At 49.5% G+C, this 23,185-nt stretch overlaps 1 protein-coding gene across 10 annotated transcripts in view; it reads left to right on the plus strand.

Moving 5' to 3' along the window:
• ERI3 (ERI1 exoribonuclease family member 3) overlaps nt 1–23,185 on the plus strand; it is a 131,273-nt gene that overhangs the window by 71,297 nt on the left and 36,791 nt on the right. For all 10 annotated transcript variants that reach the window (XM_061412169.1, XM_061412163.1, XM_061412166.1 and 7 more), the window contains one exon: nt 1,479–1,551. In XM_061412169.1, the coding sequence (XP_061268153.1) occupies nt 1,479–1,551 (73 nt within the window). The remainder of the gene's footprint in view (nt 1–1,478; nt 1,552–23,185) is intronic.

Consider the following 23,185-nt stretch of genomic DNA (forward strand, 5'->3'; position numbering starts at 1 on the left):
ATCTCCAGGCCAGATCTCTCTTCAAAACTGGATATCCATCTGCCTCTTAGACATCATTCCACTGCCAAATGTCTCCTAGGGCTCTCAAACTCAACAGGTACTGAGTGCTTAGCGGGCGTCAGGTATACCTCTCAAATTGCATTCCCAAACTGAAGCCTCCATCCGGTGGGCTAGTAGAGGGAAGGTAGTGGGATGATGCCTGGTCTAGGGAGATACTGTATGAAGAGAATTTAAAGACAGTAATGAAATTGACTGAATGCTGGTTGGTTTCATCTGCATTGTCACATATGCTCTCTGCACCCCTAACTGTCTCAGTAAGAAGCACAAAGCTGGTCTAGCCACATGCCTCTGGATTGGGTTCTACCACTTTCTCTCATTCGCTCACCAAGATTTCCTTTACATCTCTTTTTTTCTGTTGCTTGCTCACTGTCTATGGCTACTGTCTAGTCTCCTGGCTACTACTTGGCTTTTGTAGTGTATTGTTTTTATTGCCCCCAGAACTATCTTTGTAAATCACAACTCTTCAAAGGCTCACTATTGCCTGTGGCCAAGCTCCTCTTAGCAAGAAAACTATGATCTTCCCCAGCTGATATTTCTTGTATCTTCTTCCATCCTTCCATGTACCCCAATGCTTTAACTTAAGGCTTTTAATCTACCATTCTGCTGAACAAACTGTGAGTCTCTCATGCGCAGGAGTTAAGTTTTACTTTTTGAGTCCTGAGTGCCTGACTCTTATTAAACATCAGTGTTTAATAAGTATTTGTTTGAATGGATTTGTGTGGGCAAAATGGCATCATCAGCTAGAAGGGGAGAGTTTATAAATTATAATTTAAAGAAAAATCAAGAACAGACTCTCGATTTACATTCTGACATCTTTTTATCTCTCTCTTCGCTGTCACAGAAAGCTATTGTTAGAGACTTAAATGTGAGGCAAAGGCCCTGTCCAGCAGTCTCTAAATCATGTGCTCTTTTTTCTCTCTCCTCCTGTCTCTGTAACAAAATGACAACACCCTGTTGCACTGGAAAGAACACAGGCTTTTGAATGAGCCAGACCTGGGTTCAGTTCTTGACACTATCGTGTTTTAGCTGTGGGGACTTGGGTAGCCTCTCTGACTCTTGTTTTCTCATCTATAAAGTGTACAGATCTACCATCTGCCAGCATCACTCTGAATTAATGTGAAAATGTAAGTAAGAAACGTAGCAATATCGTAGGCCATCAGAAAGCAGTGTGTCTGATATTATTTTGAATAGAGTCTCCAGGTTCTCACATTTGGATCTGAGGGCTGCATCTGGAGCCTGGTGTCCAGGGTGCTGAAGGTGGGGTGCCTTTCTTGGGTGGGGTAGGACCCATGGTTGGTGGGTTGTTAGCCTTTTGGGGGTCTCCCTGTCTTATAGACTCTGTTGGATTTCCTGTCTTAAGACCCTGTACCTGCGACATGGGTTGCTCAACTTGTTCTCTCCTCCCTCTCTTTCTTCAGGCTCCCAGGACAGTGCCAGTACTTGGGCTTGCCAGTAGCAGATTACTTCAAGCAATGGATTAACCTGAAAAAGGTACTGTATCTGAGCCCCTCTCCACGTGTCCTCAAGTTCTCTTGTGCCTCAGACGCCATCCCTCTTGCTTTCTTTCCTCATTTCTGTTCTTTTCATCTTGTTCTCTTTTCTTTTCTTTTCTCAATACTCCTTCCTCCTCCCTAGCTAATATGAAAGGTTGTGGTTATTTCTGAGAGTGGGGAGCTGCTTAAGGGACCAGGCTGCTGGGTGGAGTTTGACACCACCCTCCTTGGTGTCCCCTGGATGTGCAGAAAAGTCCCGATTAAGGGGAGTTTCCAGTTCTTGCTCTGAGCTCCCGCTCTGGGCTGAGCTGCATTCCTCTAGGAGGGAAGTGCCAGGAGTGATCATGAGTGTGACCTCTGACCCTCCTGACTGGCCCTGGTATCTCCTTCTGGTGGTGAGGTGGAGTTGGTCCAGGCTGGCTTTGGTTCTGCCTACCCCTAGCCGAGCCTGCTCATGTGAGAAGGGCTGTGGACAGTAGTACCCACTTCCCTTTGAGCATGGGGGAGGCTGGCACTCACCTAGCCCCAAGCACATGGGGAGTGGGCGCTGAGGCTGTGGGCCAGGAGGGACCCCGTGCAGCTAGGAAAGTGGGCCCTGGCAGAGAATGAATCACCCAGAAAGCTGTACTTTTCCTAGTGTGTGCTGTGCTTCCTAGGTAAGCAGAAGAAGGGAGGTGTAGGAATAGACTTCTCAGATTCCTGCTGTCTTAGGATCCTGGCTGTGGGAGGCCCAGGCCACTCGGGAGACTTTACTCCCATGAATCCCTGTGATGGAAGGGTAACAGACCAGGGGCAGCCCCAGGAACCTGTGCCATTGGCCAGCTCAGTGACTCCCAGGAAGCTCAGAGGAGAGAGAACACACCAGGAGTCAGAATAGTGATTCCCCGGGGGTGGTGGGGAGAGGAGTGCTCAGAGAAGGAGAGATCTTAGAGGGCCAGGCCCTCTGGTATTGTATGAACAATTGTATTGAATTGTATTGAATGAACTGGGCATTCTCGGAAGGTGGGATCTGGATCTGGGGAGAGGGGACTTGTGTGTAGGGGGAGCAGCATTCTTTGGTGTGTGGGGGTGCTGGAGGTGAGCGAGCGTTTGGAGGAGCAGTGGAAGACAGCCACCCTGGGCTTTGTTCCGTAGGTCTCGGGCTGCTGTCTGTGGCAGTGTGTGTGAGCTCCTTTGCTGTCCTCTGGTGTGCGGGTCCTTTGCCCTCTGGCTAGTCTGTGTTTTGACCCCTCCCCACCTGTCCTGCTGATCTGTTGCAGCTGAACAATAGCTTCCTACTGCCTCCCAGCTGGGGCTGAGGAGGCCAGGCTCTGTCCTGCCTCTGGGCCTGGTCGTGAGGCCTTCTGTCCGTCTGAAGCACCCCCAGTCATCTTCATCAGGCATATTCCCTCTCCTTGATGATTCGGCTCAGGTCTCACCTGGGCTGAGAAGCTCAGAAGTTGATTTCTTGCCTTAAGGCCTTGACACTCTGGATATCCGTGATCTTTGAGTCCATGTGTTTCCTTGCGGGTGTGTCCCTCCAAAGTGCAGAGACTGAGCTTGTTTCCTCTCTGTGTCCCCGCTGGCCAGATCAAGGCTAGGTGCAGAGTGTATGCCCAGTGAGCAATTGCTAGCTGGCTGACTGATCCTTGAGAGCTGGCTCCAGAGAGGGTCTCTCACGCGGGCCTTGGCAGGGCTATGCGTGCGGGTGTGGCCAGGCCCGTGCGCCTGGAAGAGACGGCATGCCAGCTGTCAGAGTGCATCTGAGGCTACTTGCTGGTCTCTGCAAATGCAATGTGAAGGGCCGGCCAGGCGAGGCGGGCGCTGACCATGAACAATTGCTCTGTGAAGTTCACTAGACTTTTTGGTGTATGGATAGCTCCCTGCCTCTAGGTTCCTTGGCAGAGAGGCAGGAAACCAGCCGACCCGTGTGATAACATTGCCACTCGGGACTACCTTGGTGCTGCTGGCGGTGGAGGAAGCTGTGCTGAGCCTATTCAGCTTGGTTCTCTGCCAGACTATGCTGAGTCGTAGAAGGGGAAATGGGCACTAGGGGAAACGGAGGACTCTGTGATCGCCTCCTGGGAGGTAGACCGCATAGGTCTAAGAAAAACCAGGGGTCTCACCCCTTCCTTTCTGCTCTCCAGCCACACTGTGTTCTAGCTGTGCTTGAGGTGATCCAACTGTAGTCCTTTTCAGCCATTCAAGACAGGGAGGCTGCAGGACCCTGGAGATCCAGGCACATGGCGATCTTTCTGACCTTTATACTGTGTGACTTGTGCAGGTTGCACAGGGATTTCTGCACCCTTAAAAAGAGCAATGAGAAAAGCTAAGCCAGAGAGGCCATTGCCAGGGTTGTGGGAATACCACGTAAAAGCCTCACTCCTCTTTCCCCACATGGCACCCAGGCCCTGGCTGTCTGGGCTTCTCTCCCATCCTTAACCTTACTTTGTGCTGCCCCCTTCCCTTCTTTTCCTCTCCTCAGTGCCCCAGGAGGGCTCTGCCCCATGAAAAGAATGGGGAGGCTCCGGGCCTGCTTGGCCCCCTAGACCTGCTGAGTGAGCAAGCAACTGGGACTGAGGTCTCTGTCCGCACTTGACTAAGGCCTCCAGTCTGAGCAGAGGCAGAATGTGGTCTTTCAGCTGCCCTCTCCTGTCCATAGGTGGCATGGGTGGTCTCAGGGAAGGGCAACTCTTCCAGGGCCAAGCCTCCACTTCTCCCGCCTCCACTTACTTTCCCTGTAGCAGAGAGGAGCGAACTAGTGTTTGCTGACATTTGGAATGTCATTGAATGATCTATGCTCTTATTGAACTGTCAGCTTAGAGAGAACTTGGGGCCCTGCTTCCAGCAGCCTCCAGGAGATCAGAGCTGTCACTGAGGGGCCAGAAGAGTGTATACACACATGCTCGTGCACATAGATATACACACGTGTATCATGTGAATGAGTACACTCCCGTACCCAAAACTATGCATGTATCCATACTTGAATACATGTGTACACACCTATTCACATGCAGAAACATTAAAATATATACAAGTGTGTTTATATGTACATATTCATAAACTGTAAAGGCACATGCACATATATAAACATACACATCTGCATAAATAAGCAAAATATTCTTGAGTGCCTTTTGTGTTCCAGATACTGTGCTGGGCCCTGGGGATATAACAGAAAATATGTATGTTAAATAACAATTTCAATTGTGTTATAATACCAAAAAGTTCAGAGTCATAGGATCATATCACAAGGGATATGATAGGATATCATAGGATAATATCACCTGACTTAGTGGGATAAGGGGGAGGAGGGGGGCCTAAGCTGAGACCTGGGGGATGAGCAGAAATCGACTGCGCAAAGGAGACCACATATGGCAAGGCTTTGGGTGAAGAGAAGCCTGGCAGCTTCATGGAGTTAGAATGTAAGTTCCGTGAGGGTGGAGAATGTTTGTCTCTTGTGTTCCCTCTTCCGTCCTCGTCACTCTGGATAGTCCCTGGCACACAGTAGATGTGTAATCATTATTTGCTGGACAAATGACCGTCTGAAGTACATGAATGTGGGGCGGAGAGAAGGCTGACCTGAACTGAAATGAGGGGAGGCAGCACCTTGTAGACCAGACTTTAGGTTTTGATCTTTGTCCTTAGGGTGAGGGGACATGATTGAAGATAGGAGAGGAATCATCTGATTTGCGTTTGGAAAAAAAACCTCTCAGGCTGCAGTGTAGAGACAGCTAGTAGAAACAGGGGGCCAGTAATAGAGCTGTAGTTGGCGTGTTGGGATGGGCAGATCATTGTGTGGGCAACATGGCTGAACTCGCAGCATCCCCAGCCCCTGTTTGTTGGATGCCAGGAGAGTGCCCTTCTCCAATTCACTGTGACAACTGAAAATGCCAACCCCCCCCACCCCCCGCCCACTAAACAAACATACATTTCCAGTGGCCTGGATGAAGCTGGAGTGGGGAGGTACTGTACCTACTTGAGAACCATGGAATTAGACCATTGCTTAGTTCAGGTGGAAGATGATAGTTACTGGGATTGAAGTGACAGCAATGGAAATGTAGAGAAATGGACTGAGTCTGGAGTATTAAATGGTACAGTCAGTTCTCCTGTGGTGAAACATACGCCTCCCTGCAGATCACCATGCTGTGGAAAGCTGTGCAGTAAAAATGGGCTTAGGAGCACAGTCCTCACAAACTTCATCAGTGGTACATGAAAAGAGATGGGAATCTAATTTAAAAAATGTAATAAAATAAAAACTATGGGTAGTATGACTTTACATGCATTAAATGATTAAGAAATACACAAATACTACAATAACTATGGTATTTTTACCTTGAAGAAAACTTGAAGTTTGCGTGGAAATGAGCATGAGAACGGTTGCAGCTTGTGAGTTACTATGAAGTGGCAGAACGAGAGTTCTCTGAAACCAGAGATTGTAACCAGATGGGTGTGGCTTGTAGCACAAGTGGTGGTCCAGGTAGCTGGTATGTGTTTGGGATGTGTGCATTTTGTATGTTCTTGCACAGCTCTGTTCAGCTGGGTGTAATTTCCTGAGTTTATCTTATATTGTTTCTGGACAGAGTCTCACATAAATGCACAGTGTGTGTTATGCTGAATCGTCCCCTAATACTCCAGTTGAAGTGGAACAAGCTTGCTTTTTCAAAATCAGTGTTAGAGCAGAACTAACTGTAAAATAGATGGGAAATGGTGACCGATTGGCTGTGAGGGTTGAGGATGAAGGAGGAAACCATCATGACTCCAAGGTTTATGATTTGAGCAACTGGGAGAATTGGAATGAATTTACTGAGATAATGGAAGAAGTGTAGATGTTGGAAGAGGAGGCGAATTCAGTGTGGGACATGTTGAGTTAGATGCCATTGAGGCATTCTGGTGAAGCTTTTGAGAAGGTATTTGAATATATAGTCCTGGGGCTCAGGGATAAGGTCTGGATAAGAGATGCAGATTTGGGGGCATTATTGGTGTGCGAGTGATAATTGAAGCCATGGAATGGAGTGATTAAGATGAGAAGAAAAGAGAGCCTAGTACAGAACACTGGGAAATATCAGTGTTTGATACATAGAGGAGGGAGAGTCAGAACTAGAGGCAGATGGGGAGTGGTCACTAGTGGTAATAATATTTCTCAATTAATGGTTGTATTTTGCGTGCTAGACCTGGCAGTGTCCAGTGTAGTTGCCACTAGTCACCTATAGCAATCGAATACTTGAAATGTAGCTAATATGATTGGTGAACAAATTTTAAATTTTATTTAATTTTAATTAAAAATAAGTTGAAAACTTTAAAGAAGAACTTTTAAGTATGTTTAGAACTGGATTGGTAAATCTGTATTTTCAACTGTTAATTGTTTAAAATCTAAATACAGTTGAAGTATTTCTGATGAAGATTTAGCATCTCAATTGAGATGTGTTGTAAGTGTAAATTACACACTTGGTATGAGAAAATACAGAATACTTCTTTAATAATTTTTTATGCTGAGTCCGTATTGAAATGATAATCTTTGGATATACAAAGTTAAATAAAATATATTCTTACAATTAATTTCATTTGTTTTTTTTTTACTTGAGCTGGGCATTCAATTCCTAGCTTGCTTATAGAGCTCACGTTATGTCTGTGTTGGACAGTGCTGTGCCGAGTGCTGTGTGCTCACGTACCTACATTATCTAATTCTCACAACTCTGTACGGTAGTTACTGTCATTTTTTGCATTTTAAGGTTGAGATAACTGAGGCACAGAGTGATGACGAAACCTGCTCAGCATCTCAGTCTGGTACATGACCAAGTTAGAACTTAAATTTGGTTTTGCCTGCATCTGTGCCGAAGAGAATAAACAGAGTGAAAAAAGACAGTGAAAGGATGGCAGAAGAGGAGGTAGGTCAGGAGAGGGTGAGATCACAGAGACCAAAGAAAAAGAGTATCTTCTGGAAAAAAAAGGATCAGTCAGTTCAAAGGGGGCCACGTGATGTAAAGACTGAAATGCAAGTGCCAGACCTGGGCTCGAGGACCTTGGCGACCCTGGTGACACCTCTTGATGGAATGATAGGGATGGGTCAAAATTGGAGCAAACTGGGGAGTAAATGAGATAAGAGAAGTTTGAATTTTTTCAGAAATGTAGCTTTGAAGGAGGGAAGGGGAGGATAAGAGCTGTGGTGGGGCAGCTGTGGAATCGAGGCAAGTTTTGTGTTTTAAGATGGAAGATGTATGTTCTCATTTGTGTATTAGAGAAGAAAGGTTGAAATCTAGGAGTGAGGGAGGTCTCTAAGAACGTGACAGGAGAAGGGATGGAAAACCCAGTCTCTTGACACTGACTGTCTTCGGGGGAAGGCTGCTCTTCCACTGTGATGGGGGGAGGAGAAGTGCAGACAGGTGCAAATAGGCTTGTGGATTTGGTGATGACAAGAGTGAGTTTCCCTCTAATGGCTTTTGCTTTTCTCTGTGAAATAGATCAGTTGTTTGCTAATAATGAATAGGGGAGGGCTGGGAAGGTTGGCAGAAAGTTGAAAAGGATTGCTATAGTTGTAGTAAAGAATAGCAGTGTGAGCTTTACTTGAGAAGTTCAGTGGGATTTATAGGCAGTGTTGAGGGTCCAGTTGATGTTGGTGACACTAATTCACAACGGAACCTCTCTGTTCAGCGGTGTGGCTTTTCTTTAGCAGAGCTCAGCTGCCTGGCTGTGCGCATGCAGAAAGCAGACATTTAGATTCATCCACAGGAGAGTGATTCCCAAGGGGTGTGATGAAAGCAACAGTTGAAGATTTTGTCAAGACAGTGGTTGCCAGGATGGACTGTGGAGTTTAAGCTGGATGTTGAAGGAAGAGAAGACAGCAGGGGACCTGACAGATATGGAAAAAGTAGATAGGTCCCAAGAAGATGAGGGACAGGTAAAAACCAGTATAGTGGAGCATTCCAGATGGAAGAATAAGAGACTGTGGTTGGAAAGCGGCACGTCTGAATCAGTGATTTCAGAGATGGGGTGATTCTAGGTGTTGGCAGGCTCCGAGTTGTGCCCAAAGGGGCGGGCGGCTAAGATTAGGTGGAGGAGAATGTTACTGTAAATAAGAGGTCAAGAAATGGGTAGGTCCCAAAGGATGTGAATATGTGTATATATACATATGCATACATAATATGTATATGTTCACTGCAGGACACATAGGTATAAATGTATGTATAAGTGCATGCCTGCACAATAAGCACTTCATGTATGGTCAGACCACGCCATGCAAGTGTATGCATATACATTCACAAATGGTCTGGAATTCCCTCTGATGCCTGGGCCTGTTTGGATGGGCTTTGGGGGAAACCGGCAGGCAGCCTTAGGAGGATTCTGAGTCAGTCCTGGCAGACAGGGCTCAGACAGTCCTGCTGAGAAGTTGTAGGGTTGGAGGTCACCTAGAATTTGACAGACTCAGATGAAGCAGGTTGTGAAGGTTGCTGCTCCACTTGCCCTCTGCCATCTGTGCTATACACCCTGCCACAGTGCTGGGTGCCCTGAAGGGGATGGGGTTGGGCCAGCTCTGAAAGAGGGAGAGGAGGCCTTCTTGGGTCCCTGCACGAAGCATTTCTGTCTCCCCCCCTCCCCTGGGAGTGGACAGCAGGAGAAACTGCTGAAGGGAGGGTTGGTGTCTACGATTGAGTACGACTTTTCCTGACCTTGGAGCATTCAGAGTCCCAATCAGCGCAGTAATAAATTAAGGGCTTATGGAGGAATAAATTCTCGGCTTTAATGAAGTTCTTCGCTGGGGGCCATAGGCAGGTCAGCAGGTCGGGATGGTGCAGATTGGGAGGCTCCAATGAGCGGGCTGAGCTAGCTGGGAAGCCGTCAGGACTGAAAGGGTCTGGAACTCTGCCGGTCAGGTCACTTTTTTGGTGCTGTGGTGAGAGAGCTGCTCCAGTAATAGGCAGCCTGACAGAGGCTGGGATTCTGTATACAGTGGTGGCCGCCTGGTGCCTGCTGCAGAGCCCCTTTTTGGGGTGATTTGGAAAAAACAGTAACAAAACAAAAACAGAAACCAAGAGAGGCGTGAAGATGTAGGGCCCCTGCCGGGTGTTTTGTCTTATTTTGGAGGGAGGAGGGCTCACACCGAGATGGATGCTTCTGGCCCACTCAGCGGTCAGGACCAGACAGGTAGGGGCTGTGGCCCAGGTCTTCCGCATCATCCATCCGAAGTACAGAGCACTGTCTGTGGGGTGTTGACAGCGTCACACAGGCCGCTGTCTAAGGGGAACTAGCTCTGCGGCCAGGTAGATGAAGGCCTCTAGCAGTAAGAACAGGACACAAAGCACCAGGTGGAAGTTTGGGAGAGGCAGGGGCACAGGCAGGGACAAGGAGAGGCCCGGTGGGAGAGCAGCCTGGAGCATTTGCCACGGGTTCGAAGCTGAAGCCCTGGGAGGGGTCAGCTTGGAGGCTGGAGGCTTTGGATTGAAGAGCTGAAACTGGAACCTGGGCCTCAAGACTCCACGTCCTGAGCTTTCCTCCTTTCATCCCATCCGCTGTGACATCACCCCTTGGGAATGAGCTCTTGGGACGAAGCCCAGAGGTGGCAGAGGAACCAGTGCTGTGTTTGGAGTCGGGGCAGCTGGAGCTGGAGAGGCTGTCTTCTTTCTTCGCATCTCCCTGCCCCCATGGCGTAGTGCCCTGCCTGGGCTTTTCCTTTAAATATGTCTTAACAGCTGTCTGAACTCTGAAATTTCTTTCACTCCTTCCTTCGCCTTGTTAACATGTGTTGCCTTTGGGGTAATCAGGGAAAAAATATTATGTCCTTTTACAATTACCGGGTTTTGGAATATTAAAATGTCTCGCTGCATCGGCACTGTTATTTTGATTGGTATTCTAACCTTTGACTAGCCCATAAAGCGCGCCGCTCCTGAAGCCAATATTGCAGGACTGAAATTTAATTCCGGAATGATTCCAGATAATAGGGAGACAGATAATATATGCATGAAGGATATTATGTTTGGACTAACTGCAGCAGGGCCAAGGCTGGGGAGCTGAATAATAGCCCAGAGTGAGTTATAATCTGTGGGACAGAAATGCCTTACTGTCAGGGCCAGGAGAGGAACTCTTAAATCAAAGACCCAGGAAAGGGTGCGATTGCAGTGTGTGTGTTTTGACAGGAAGAGCACCAGAGCCAAGAGGGTGGTAGGTATGGGAGGCCCATCCCTCCTCTTGAGCATGGTACCCAAGGCCTGGAAGATGCAGCTCATGGCAGCATCCCTGTCTTCATAGCTCCTGTCCTCTAACATTCCAGCCATATCAGACTTCTTGCTGCTCTTCCAGTAGGCAGGACACTTTCACTTCCCTTTGCTCACTCTGTTCCCATTGCTTACATTCCTTTTCCTTTTTAGAGTGTTGGGAAAACTCCTGTTTATCCTTCAAAACCCTCTTCTGTGAAACCTTCTCTGATGCCACCCCAATTCTGGTTCAGTTCAGTTCAGTCGCTCAGTCGTGTCCAACTCTTTGCAACCCCGTGGACTGTAGCACGCCAGGCTTCCCTGTCCATCACCGAGTCCCGGAGCTTGCTCAAACTCATGTCTATCGAGTTGGTGATGCCATCCAACCATCTCATCCTCTGTTTCCCAGTCTCCTCCTGCCTTCAATCTTTCCCGGGATCAGGGTCTTTTCCAATGAGTCAGCTCTTCACATCAAGTGGCCAAAGTATTGGAGTTTCAGCTTCAACATCAGTCCTTCCAATGAATATTCAGGACTGATTTCCTTCAGGATGGATTGGTTGGATCTTCTTGCAGTCCAAGGGACTCTAAAGAGTCTTCTCCAACACCACAGATCAAAGCATCGATTCTTTGGCACTCAGCTTTCTTTATAATCCAACTCTCACATCTATAGATGAATACTGGAAAAACCATAGCTTTGACTAGATGGACCTTTGTTGGCAAAGTAATGTCTCTGCTTTTTAATATGCTGTCTAGGTTGGTTATAGCTTTTCTTCCAAGGAGCACGCGCCTTTTAATTTCATGGCTGCAGTCACCATCTGCAGTGATTTTGGAGCCAAAGAAAATAAAGTCTGTCACTGTTTCCACTGTTTCCCCATCTATTTGCCATGAGGTGATGGGACCGGATGCCATGATCTTAGTTTTCTGAATGTTGAGTTTTAAGCCGACTTTTTCACTCTCCTCTTTCACTTTCACCGATTCTGGTAGACATAGTTAATCACCTCCTTCTCTGGAGGGCTTCAGTACTTTGTAATGAGTATATCACATGATCTTGTAATCATCTGCTTACATGTTTGTCTTTTCTACTAGACTATGAGCTCCTCGAGGCCTACTTACCACCCATCTCTGTGTGTCCAGTGCTCAGCACTGGACCTGGTACGCACTAGGTGTCAACAAGCACTCATTGAACCCACACTGAATATTAACACCAGACTAATGATCTCCAGAGTCCAGATGCCCATTCCTCTGCCAGATTTCCCAGACAAACAGAGAAGTTAAGCAATTTGCCTAAGGGCACACAGCCAGGAAGAGAGAAAGCTAGGATTAGAACCCACATAGGTATTGGTCTTTTCCCTACCATGTCTCCTCGGCAGATGGGCAAGGGGAAGGAGTTGGAGGCCAGGATAGGAAAGGCAGAGGCTCACTTCCCTGACTCCGTCCTTCCTTCCTTCCCTCCCTAGCTCAGGACTTGGGTCCTCTTTGCTGGAGACTACACTACTTCTTAATACTCATGGGACTCAAGACCTGGAAAGGATTGTGCCTCCTGTTTATGTTAATGACCTTTAGACAGTTCTTCCACGCAAAAGGCACTTCTGTGTTGTGAGTTTGTGACTGAGGATCAAGAAAGTACCTGAGAAAAGTACTAAGTGTGGTTTTGGAGCGCTCTTAGGGAGGTAGGCAGACAGAGCACATGGGGCTCTTAGTAATGTTGGAAAACTTCACAGACATTGCTTTTGGTCTTTCAATGGCACCCCACTCCAGTACCCTTGCCTGGAAAATCCCATGGGTGGAGGAGCCTGATAGGCTGCAGTCCATGGGGTCGCTAAGACTGAACGACTTCACTTTCACTTTTCATTTTCATGCATTGGAAAAGGAAATGGCAACCCACTCCAGTATTCTTGCCTGGAGAATCCCAGAGAAAGAGGAGCCTAGTGGGCTGCCATCTGTGGGGTCACACAGAGTTGGACACGACTAAAGCGACATAGCAGTAGCAGCAGCAGCAGTGATAAAATTGCATAATGAAAAAAGCTGCAGTGAATTTGGTTGGCTTTTAAAGGAGCTTGTATTTTCTTAATTACAGTGCTAGCTGCATCATCCTAGACAAATGGTGTGGCCATAGCTGACACTTACCCTTCACTTAGTGTTCAGGTGATACTTGATGCCTACACTGGGCCCTGTGGATGTGGCTCAGACCAGAGGCCACTGGCGGCAAGAGAAAGAGCTTCAGAGCCAGGTGAGTCTGGCTCAAACCAGATGATACTACTGCCAACCAGCTGTGTGATCTGGGGCAAGTTCCTTAACCTCTCTGACTATGAGAGATACCAGTATCCGACACACAGACTCTGCAGTCCAGTAGGCGTGGTTTAGAATCTTGACTCTGCCCACTTACTAGCTGTGAGATTTTAGGAAAGTCACTTCATTTCTTTCAGCCTCAGTATCATCCTCTGTAAAACAGTAAGAACATTACCCTCTCTGAGAGTTGTCCTGGGCATGAGGTGATAGCTCACGCCTCTGCTCCCCGCTTGCCCTCACACAGAGCACCAGAGACAAGGCACCTAGGCTACGAGGGGCAAAGAGACAGGAGTTCAAGGTAGACATACAAGCCTTTGTGGGCAGGAGGTAGGAAAGAGGGGTTCCTCCAGCAAAATTCAAGTGAGCCCAGGGAGGAGGAGCCGAATGCCATCCTCGGACTGACTGACCCTCAGCTGACGCCAAGGGACAGAGTCTGTCATCTCATGTCCTGGATTCCAGCCGCCACCAGCGTGCTTGGCTGTTCATGGGTACAGAGTCGCATTTACCTTCGGGCAGTTCCTGGCTCTGCCACCTTGCTGTGCTGTGACCTTGGACAAGCTATTTACCTTCTCAGTCCTTGCTTTCCTCACTTGTAGAGTTAATTAATAATAACAAATAGGTGCCGCTCTAAATGCTTTTTATAAATCAACTCAGTCCTCAAACAGCTCTGAGTTAAGTGCTATTAGCCAATTTCCAGATGAGGAAACTGAGGTACAGCAGTTAGGTACCTTCCATAGGATTTAGCAGCCAGTGAGTGATGGAGTTACGCACCTGAATCTAGGCAGGCGACTCCGGGGACCACACTCAAAACTGATTTGCCCTGTTGCCTCCAGTGCACACCAGTGTTTCCCCTGGGGTGTGGGAGAGGCAGTCAGCCAAGCCTCACTGAGGAGACTCGAGGTGAGCCTTGGAAGGCACAAGAGTTTTCAGGAGTCAGAATGGGACCCATGTGAGCGGAGGCCTGGAGGGAAGGAGCTTGCTGCACTTAGGAACTACAAACAGTAGTTTTCAAGTGTTTTAAGCTACGATGTGGGCCAGCCGTGGGTATGCCTTTTAGTGGAGGAGAAAGCAAGTGAGCACAGAAGGAACCATCTCCCGTGGTCTAGGGTGGAGCCGGCCTCAGCCGCCCTCTAATAGTGGGGCGGTCGCTCCAGGAAGCTGCCGAGTTTACGTGCAGGTGAGGGAAGAGCCTGTGGGCCTGGATGGCAGCGGGGAGGAGGCCACTCGGCCTTGTCGCGTTATTGGCTGTGAACAGTCTGAGACTGCTTGGCCAGACGACCCCAGAATCCTTACGGTAACACGTAGGAAAGTACAGAGTGAAGAATCAGTTAGGTGCTGTTTGTCAAGGTTCTAGACAAGTGCTGGTACGTGGCATGGGGTCGGGCAGTGCAGCACAGCCTCAACCAGGGAGCCAGCCTGCCTTGCTCTGCATCCCTGGTGGGTGTGGCCATGAGGGGGAAGGGAGAGGAGTCAGCTCAGGGCAGCTGGGATCCTTCCTTCCTCTGTGAGGTTCCCCTGCAGCTGCTACAAGTCGACCTCCAGCTGGGGGTGGCCTGCAGTGCCTTCCATGGCAGGTCTTCACCCTGAGGCCTGCCCCCGGTCTGTGTGCCTCTCGCTGGCTGCTGCTCAGAGTCAGTGTCCTGTCAAATGACACAGCATCTCGGTCCTGGTCCCTGAGCCTCCTTTGTCTTTCTTTTGTGTCTTTGAGGAAGTGAATTCCGAGCCCATTCTGGAGTAGGGGAGAGTGGGGAGCTGTCCTGGGTGTGTTTGGAGACTGGATCTGAACCTTGGCATCCAGACTGCAGAGCCTGTACTCTCACCCTCGGGCCAGGGGCTAGTCCATGCCTCTTGGCTACTGTGTGTGGTTTGGTCTGTCCGTGTGCAGGACCGTAAGCCACTTGAGGGAAGGGACCAGGTCTGCTGCTTCTCGGAGTCCACCTGGTGAGGTGAGCAGAGGGGATGTCAGGAGGCTTGTAGAGGCATAGATACTGTGGAAGAGGTGGGCTCATCAGAGTTCACTGTGAAGTCTGAGAAGCCAAGGGCACCCTTAGTTACTCTGCCTTCTCACAGGTTCATTCCTTTTTTCTTTGCTCCCTTCCTTCTTATATTGTTGTTGTTGCTGCTTTGGACCCTGGAAACTGGGAGGACTTGCAAAAAAGGGGAGAAAAAGGCACAGAGACTTCCTTGAACGCAGGAGGCACAGCCCCGTCTCCCAGCTGCTGTTTTACCCTGCAGTCCACTCTGGAAAGGCAGGTGTGGTCACGTCTGTTAGTATCAGTAATAGAGTCCCAGCAGGAGCCAGGCTCTGTGCTCCACGCGCTTCGTACATGTAGTCCTCACAGCTACTCCCCAAGACAGGGCCATTGTCCCTGTTTTGTGGGTGCTGAAGTAGAGACTCAGAGACATGAAGAAGTTTGCTCAAAGTCACATGACCAGGATGTTAATCCAGGTTCTCTCCTTCCATGACTTTCTTCTTGTGACTAGTCCCATAGCAGATATTACGTGAAGGCAGTTCCTCTGCTCTGGCCTGGGCTGAAGGCCTGGGCAAACACACACGGGCCCTTCCTAATTGTATGGCCAATGAGGCAGTGGTTGGGGAAGGACAGAGTTCGGCCTCATGCTCCAGATCTCTTGGGCATGACATCTATTTAATGGGAATCTGTGTGTCAGAGAGTGAGCACATGTGTACTTGCACATCTATATGTGACTAAAGATGTGGATCTTGTATTTCTCCTTGTGGGGAGGCTCGTGTGTGTATACTCAACTGTGTGTATGTGCCCTCGTGTGGGAATACAGGGGAGGGTGTGGGTATGGGCCTTGTGGTCTGACTCCACCTGGAGCTGTGCAGATGCAGCCCTTGTCTCTAGAGGACAGCATGGTGCAATACAAAGAACCCTGGACTGAATTCGAAGCTGGAGGATAAAGACGTGGGCTCTAGCGTTGGGTCTCGTGCCCTTTCTGAGGCCTCAGTGTCCTCATCTAACAAATAAGGAAGCTGAGCAAGGTGATCTTTCTCTTTTCCCTTTGCCATCCTGAGATCATTTATGGGACCTGAGGTTTCCTCCTTTTTGCTCCCAGCAAAAAATGTGACAGATACAAGGAAGGCAAGAGAAGTCCCTCTTTGACTCATACTTACTTTGAGCTCTAGCCTGGGGGCTACTGCTGTATCCTCTAGTGATCCAGTCAATCAAATTCAAACTTTCAGGGAATGAATGGCTCAGTTTCCCTCTAGGGAAAACTGAGGGTCCAGGAAGGGCAAGGTATTGCCTGGCATTAGGTCAGGAGCGCTGGGGACTCAGACGTTGGGAAGGAGTTTGGATGGCTGGTCATCCCAGAGTTTGGGGTGACCTGGACTGGAGCTTAATGCTACCGAGGCTTTGGGCAGCTTCTCCATGAGAATATGGGGTGAGGAGAAGCTTGTCACCCTGCTTCTATAGGAGGTGGCGGGAGGGGCCTCTCAGTACGCTAAAGGCAGGGTGCAGCCCAGGCCCTTCCTCTGGCCTGTGATCCTTGGCAGACAGGGAGTGATGGCCAGATAGACACCAGGAAAAGTAGCTGGGTTGGGTTCACGTTCATATGTGACTGTGCTGGGTTAACGCAAGGCCCTTCCGTGAGCTCACCTGGCCTGCTGTCAGCTCCCTTTGAGGGAAGAGTGGTATAGGATTGGGTGCTTAAGTTTTCCCCAGCCTACTCAGGGCTGATCTGTGTGGCTCCTAGAGTCTGTTTCAATCTTCAAGTTGGATTGGAGCGGGGTTTTGCCTCTTCTGTTTCATTAATTAGCCATTCATTCCCTGAAAGTTTGAATTTGATTGACTGGATCACTAGAGGAAGAATGAGTGTTGGTGGACTCTCAGTGCAGCTGCCTCAGCCCTGGTGAGGGCTTCTGTCTCTGTTGGTTGTTTTTCGATCAGCCTAGACCTAAGCCTCAGGTAGCAAGTGACCTGCGCTCTGCCTGGGCCAGCTCATCTCAATTAACACCTCACTTACCACCTTTCTTCAACACAGCCCTGTGCCTCAGGGCATGTAGACTCAGAGATGAATCGGGCCTGCTCTCCACCTGTACAGAGTTCCGGATCTAGGAGGGAAGATGGACGGGTCAAGGCAGATGGGGGAAATACAGTAGAGGTAGTAAATGAAGTAAAAGGAATGTGTGTATGGTGTGTGTGAGTGTATTTTTAAAAACTTATTTGAATCCAGCTCTGTACTGAGTTGGCGTTTACAGGAGAAAGAGCCCATGTAATCACTCCTGTGCGCTCAGACGTCCCCTTGCCTATGCAGCTCAGGAAGCTCGGGGCTCCCTGCAGGAGCGAGCCCCTGCTGCAGCCAGGCCTGGGTCCTCGTCAAGGGTCTTAGAGCAGGGCCCTCTCTAGACCCTTGGCTATCTGACTTGGAAGAGAGGAGCGGCCTTCCTGGGGAGATGAGGTCCAAGCTAGCTGCTCAGGAAGTGCTTGTGTGTGGGTGTGGGCAGGTGTGTCTGTGAGCATGCACAGGTGTGAGGCCAAGTATGCACACGGCAGCAGCCAGTGGTCTGTCCTCTGCACCACCACCAGGTCTGCTGGTGCCAGGCCTGGGCTTGGCACCTACGTGGCTGCAAGCAGGAGGGCGGGCTGCAGGCAGATCCCAGGGCAGCCCTGCGGCCTCCCCAGTGGAGTGTTTGCTGTGCCTAATTACCCGGCAGTTGTTTAACTATGCAAGCTGCATGCCTGCCTTTATTGCGCTGTGATTGCCGAGCTGCCTATGGGGAGTGTCATAAAAAGATATAAAATGCCCATTATCTGTCTGACGCCCTCCTCCTGGACTGTGGGTGTTTGTGTTTTATTTTATTTTTATGGCTCGAGGGAAGCTCTGCAGGAAGGAGAGGGAGGGAAAGAAAGGGAGGGGAGGGGAGAGGCCTGAGGGCTGGGAGATGGAGGAGCCCTCTTCCTACTGTGGTCAGCCATGAACTGAAGGGCCCTCCCGACCAGAGGGGAGGTATGGAAATGGCAGCTGTCCAGGGGCAGGACAGGGTGCTCAGGAGAAAAGGACTAGATCTTCCTCTCCTCCTCCCTCCTCCACCTGCAAGTCCTGAGCTTCTGTTCCCACCCTACCTGTGCTTGGCTTCCTGTGAAGAGGCTTGCTGCTGCGGGTGCAGGGGGGTCTGCAGAGGGTTCTGAGAATGTGCTGTGGGAACAGTCTCATTCCTGCTCAGTCCTTTACTAATTTGGACAACTCGGATTGCCTCCTGGCTTTCTGAGCACCATGGCTGATTTGGGGATAAATACCATGGGCATCACCCTCTGCTCCTTCCACCCTTATAGCTTCAGCTTCTCTTTTCTCGCCAACCACAGTGAAGTATTCAGGCCATGCCTCTCCAAGAATCACTGGGTCTCAGGAAAACCTCCTGGACCAGGAGAGGAAAGGAAATTAACATTGACTTCAGCACATGCCCTATGCCACACAGAACCTGTGTAAGGCAGTAAGACAGAAGAGATCAGAGATCAGACAGAGTCCCTACCCTTGAAGAGCTCACTGTGTGACCAGAGTCCCAGCTTCACAGTAGGTATTCAATAAACGTTTGGCAAATGGGATTGAATTCAACATACCCATCCATTCATTCATTTTCATTCAGTAGATGGCTGTTGAGCACCTACTAGGTCAGGCACTCTGCCAAGCACTGGGGATAAAATAGTGAGCAAAATAGCAAATTCCCAGCACATGCTGGTTATTTGAGTGTATTTGAAGAAGAATTGAAGAATTTTAAATCCTGGATATCTGACTCCAAAAACATGTCCGTGCAACTTGGACGTGTTATTTCTCCTACCTGAACCATCAGACCCCAAGCTATCCTGTACTTATCACCTAACTTCTCTGCTTGAGAAAGCTTGGTGTCTCCTGAATAAAGTACAAGCTCCCTGGCCCCTGAATGTACCTCTCCAGTAATACCAAGAATGTCTATGTGACTGTCCACTTCTAGGCCTTATTCACATTGGCTGCATCTGCACGGGATGTCCCTTCCTTCATTCCTGCCTTGGTGAGCTCCTGCTGACCCTTCACGACCTAACTCTATCCTCTGTGTTTCTTGGTATCTTCACAGGGTTTTGCAACCATCATCATTTAAATTTAGAACATTTTGTCACCCCTAAAACACTAGCAGTCAGTTCCCATTCCCCCTCAAACACCCCAGTCCTAAGCAACCACTGATCTACTTTCATCTCTATAAATTTGCCTATTCTTGCAATTCTGGAAATTTCTTAAATGTAGCCTTTTGTTTCTGGCTTCTTTCACTTAGCATAATTTTCAACGGTCATCCGTGTTGCACCATGAATCAGCTCTTCATTTCTTTTTATTGTGAATAATATATTCCATTGTATGAATATACCTCATTTTATTTATGTGCTCATCAGTTGATGGACATTTAAGCTGTTTCCACCTTATGGCTATTAAATAATGCTGCTATGAACATTTGTGTGCAGGTTTGTTTCATTGCTTTTGTTTTGCAGACAGAAAGACACTTGTCTGTCTTTCTCAGTAGATTGTGAGCTCCTAAGAGTAAGGGTCACTTCTCTACTGTTCCCTGATGTATCCCCGACATTCAGCCCATGGTTCAGTTCAGTTCAGTCGGTCAGTCGTGTCCGACTCTTTGCTACCCCATGAATCGCAGCACGCCAGGCCTCCCTGTCCATCACCAACTCCCGGAGTTCACTCAGACTCACGTCCATCGAGTCAGTGATGCCATCCAGCCATCTCATCCTCTGTCGTCCCCTTCTCCTCCTGCCCCCAATCCCTCCCAGCATCAGAGTCTTTTCCAATGAGTCAACTCTTCGCATGAGGTGGCCAAAGTACAGCCCAAGGTTAGCACTCAGTAAATGTCAGAAAGTGAATACATCATGCTTTCTAATTCTCTTTCCCCCTGAGAATGAAATAGCAAATTGTGAGGACCTGTTTTAATCCCATAACCCACTCTGCCCGGGTATAACTCGCATCTGCCACCCACGCTGAAGCATAAGTTGATGTGTCATGTCCTGGACCATGCCATTTTCACTCCACCGTTGGCCTTTCTGGTGTAGATCCTTTATGCAACAACAGGTGATCTGAGAAATTGAGTTGCCCCCATGATGGCAGATACAGCGTCTGGCTGACTTTGACCTTGAGGCAGAGACCAACTCCATCCTCCCCTTCCCTCCCCTCTTCTCCTGAGGGGCCCTGCCCTGCTTTATATGGAGGGCTGACTCTGTGGAAGTACCCCGGAGAGAGTGTGGGGCTGGGTGGCCTCCTGGCTCCAGGCCAGGCCGGCTTTGTGACTTCCAGATGCCCGGACCTCTGAGCAGGAGAGGCTACCCCTGCCATTCCAGTCAGGAGCCCATGTGAACTGAATGTGTAGAAGAAAAAGGAGTTTCTGGAACCAAGAGCCTCTGAGAGATTAGTAAAACCAATATTTCTCTTTTCTTTGCACTTACTCACCCTAATAGTTTGAGCCCATAATTAGAATTGGGCTTTATTAGGCTAATTAGGAGGTAGGAGTGATGGCAGGAGGGCATGTGGAGATGTATCAGCATGGTGGGCAGTAAATCTAGGGCTTTAATAGGTCTGTTCCGTGATCGGGTGGTCGGGAAGGCTGGCGGGGCGGCTGGCCCCCTCCCTCCCGTCCTCTACTCCCATCACGCCTTGAAGTGGCCTTCACACTTTGCCGTGCTTGTCCTCGATACTGGCAGTGGCGCTGGGATATGGGGGCTCCGGAGGGAGGGAGGAGGCCCCACCCGGAGCTTCATTGCCTATGCACGCGCCGTCCAGCCTGGCGGCATGATTACCTTGCTGAGAAATCCGTCCAGGCGCAGGGCTGCTGATAGCAATCATTGATTAAGAGGGTAATTGTCCTGAAAATTCAGATTGATCAGAAGGCAGAAATGATAACTTGTGTAACTGTGTTTAAAGCCACGTCCTGTCAATAGAAGAGACTGAGATGTATCACGCCAAGAGGGGGGCAGAACGGATGGGTGTGTGCAGGCGGCCGGGCGCTGCCATCCTTCTCTCAGGGCTGAGCAGGATGTTTCTTGTCAGTAACCTGGACTATTGGAGATTCAATCACTTTTATCTCCCCCTCTCTCTCAATCCAAATGCCTTTTCATATTAGGAAATTAGAATCGGCCCTGCTCATGCAAGATTTATTAGCTCTGCTGAGCAGTCGCACCGAAGAGTAAATGATTTTGCTTTGCTGGAGCTTTTTACACATTAGGACCCAACTTCTTCCCTGCTCTGTGCCCCCGGCTGCCTTGGAGAGTGGGCTCTAGAACCAGGTACTCAGGGAAAGAGCTTTTCAAGTCTGGTTTGAGGGGAGAGTATCACTCGGGTCTGGCTTCTTGACTTGCTGGAGACCCTGTTGTGTCTGGCTGACTTTTCTTCTGTCTGACCACTGGCAGGTCCTTTACTGGGGGTGAAGGTTGACTCTCTGCTGCAGGGGATTCACTCCTGAGTTGGATGGCTGCAGGGAGGCCCTGGTTTGTGTGTTAGGTAAAGACAAAGGATAGAGGGGCCACCGTGACGTCTCTTCCCAGGGCCAGAACTGTCCCACTCTTGGGGGGGACAGCTCTCTTGAGCCCCTGGGGGAGCTGGTTAGAGGAAGTTTAGGGGTGTCTGGGCCTGCTGGCTGCTTGTGTCTTGAAGGCTGCAGGCTTGACTGGCTGAGGCTCCCTGATCTGCCAGCACTCTGGGCTCTTAGGGAAGGAAGGGCCTGAGCTCCATGCTTCTGGAACTCTGCTGTGACCTTGGCCCTGGAGGCCTCATGGGCCTGTGTGCCAGCTGGACCTAGCTTGCCCTGGAGCCCAGGGTACTACTCGTGCGCTAGGTGGGTTATAGGGTTACCGAGACAATCATTCTCTCTCCTTCTTGCCCTCCCTCTTCAGTCCTTTGGTCAGTTGGACTCTTGGACAAACAGTAGTCACGGTCATTCTTCCGGGTTTCCCTGCTATAGGACTCTGATCCTGGAGGCCAGGTGGAGCAGGTGACAGTGTGAACAGTCCTTCTCATATGGGGCTGAGGGAAGGTCAGCAGAACTGGAGTTTTGGTGAATGGGATTTGATCCCAAGGAGTACCCTCTTACCTACATTGCTCTCTAACTTGTCCCTATGAAGCCTTCTTTTCTCCAGACTTTCCCCAAGCAGAGATATAATGGTCAAGCCCGGAAGTTGGGACTGGAGGCAATGTGGTCCCCATAGTGAGTGGTGGGAGTAGGTAGCAGCCATTTTGACCCTAAAGGAAGACTGTGATTGGGGCAGAGGGTAGAGGGAGGCTTTTTGGAGGAAAGTATCTGACAGGTGTCTGCAAGATATTCCCTAGGAGGAACCTACTTCTAAAGAGATCACTAGGCTACCAGCTTTCTACTGTGGGACTAGTCTGGGTCTTTCCTGTCCACCATCAGGCTCCATCCTTGGAGAAGACTTGACTTTCATGGAAGACTCCTCCTACTAGGCTGGATTGGGCAGGACAGGCCTGCCTTCTGCATGTATGCCGCCCCACCTCCCGTCATGAGGGTGTGCTGAGACAGTGGTCCAGGGAGCTTGACTGATCCCTGTCCAGTCTGATGGACTGGGAAGTGAGTCATGCATATGGAGGGCTTCTGTCCCCCTGCCTCGGAGCGAAGCTTGCCAGTTGGATGGGAATATTTTTTCAGTCCAAAGGGCGGCTTGAGCCTTGTTTGGCTTAGTCTCCTGCCAGGGCTACTTTGGGCAAAGTTGAGGATGATTGGAAGCGCCACGGGCACCTTGTTCCTGGGACTAGAGAACTCAAAGGACAGACTCCTAGTGGAGTGAAGGCAACAGGTTAGTGTGAATTATAGTGTAATGTGAACGGTGTTGTGTTCCAGAGCCCAGAGCAAGGGAGTGCCTGAATCCTCTTGGAAGAGCTCAGCCAGGCATCCAGAGGGCCCTTGCACTTGTCCGAGAGGAGGGTGGGGACTGTACTGTGGAGACCAGTCTGGGCGCGCACATGGGCAGGGAGAGCAAGAAGTGTCACAGGCCCCGTGTGTTAGTGTGGGCCACACCTTGTTGTTTTGCAAGCTTCAGGGGTGCCCACTTTGACCATCTAGCTGAGCTGCTAGCAGCTGGGGCCTTGGATTTGCCCAGCTAGAGCCTTAGGTTGGAGAGAGATGCAGGACAGAGCCCTGGGCCCCAGCTCTGCTCTGTTCTCTCCCCTCTTCTGCCTTAG

The sequence above is a fragment of the Bos javanicus genome, chromosome 3, assembly GCF_032452875.1.
Source record: "Bos javanicus breed banteng chromosome 3, ARS-OSU_banteng_1.0, whole genome shotgun sequence".
Classification (NCBI taxonomy): Eukaryota; Metazoa; Chordata; class Mammalia; order Artiodactyla; family Bovidae; genus Bos; species Bos javanicus.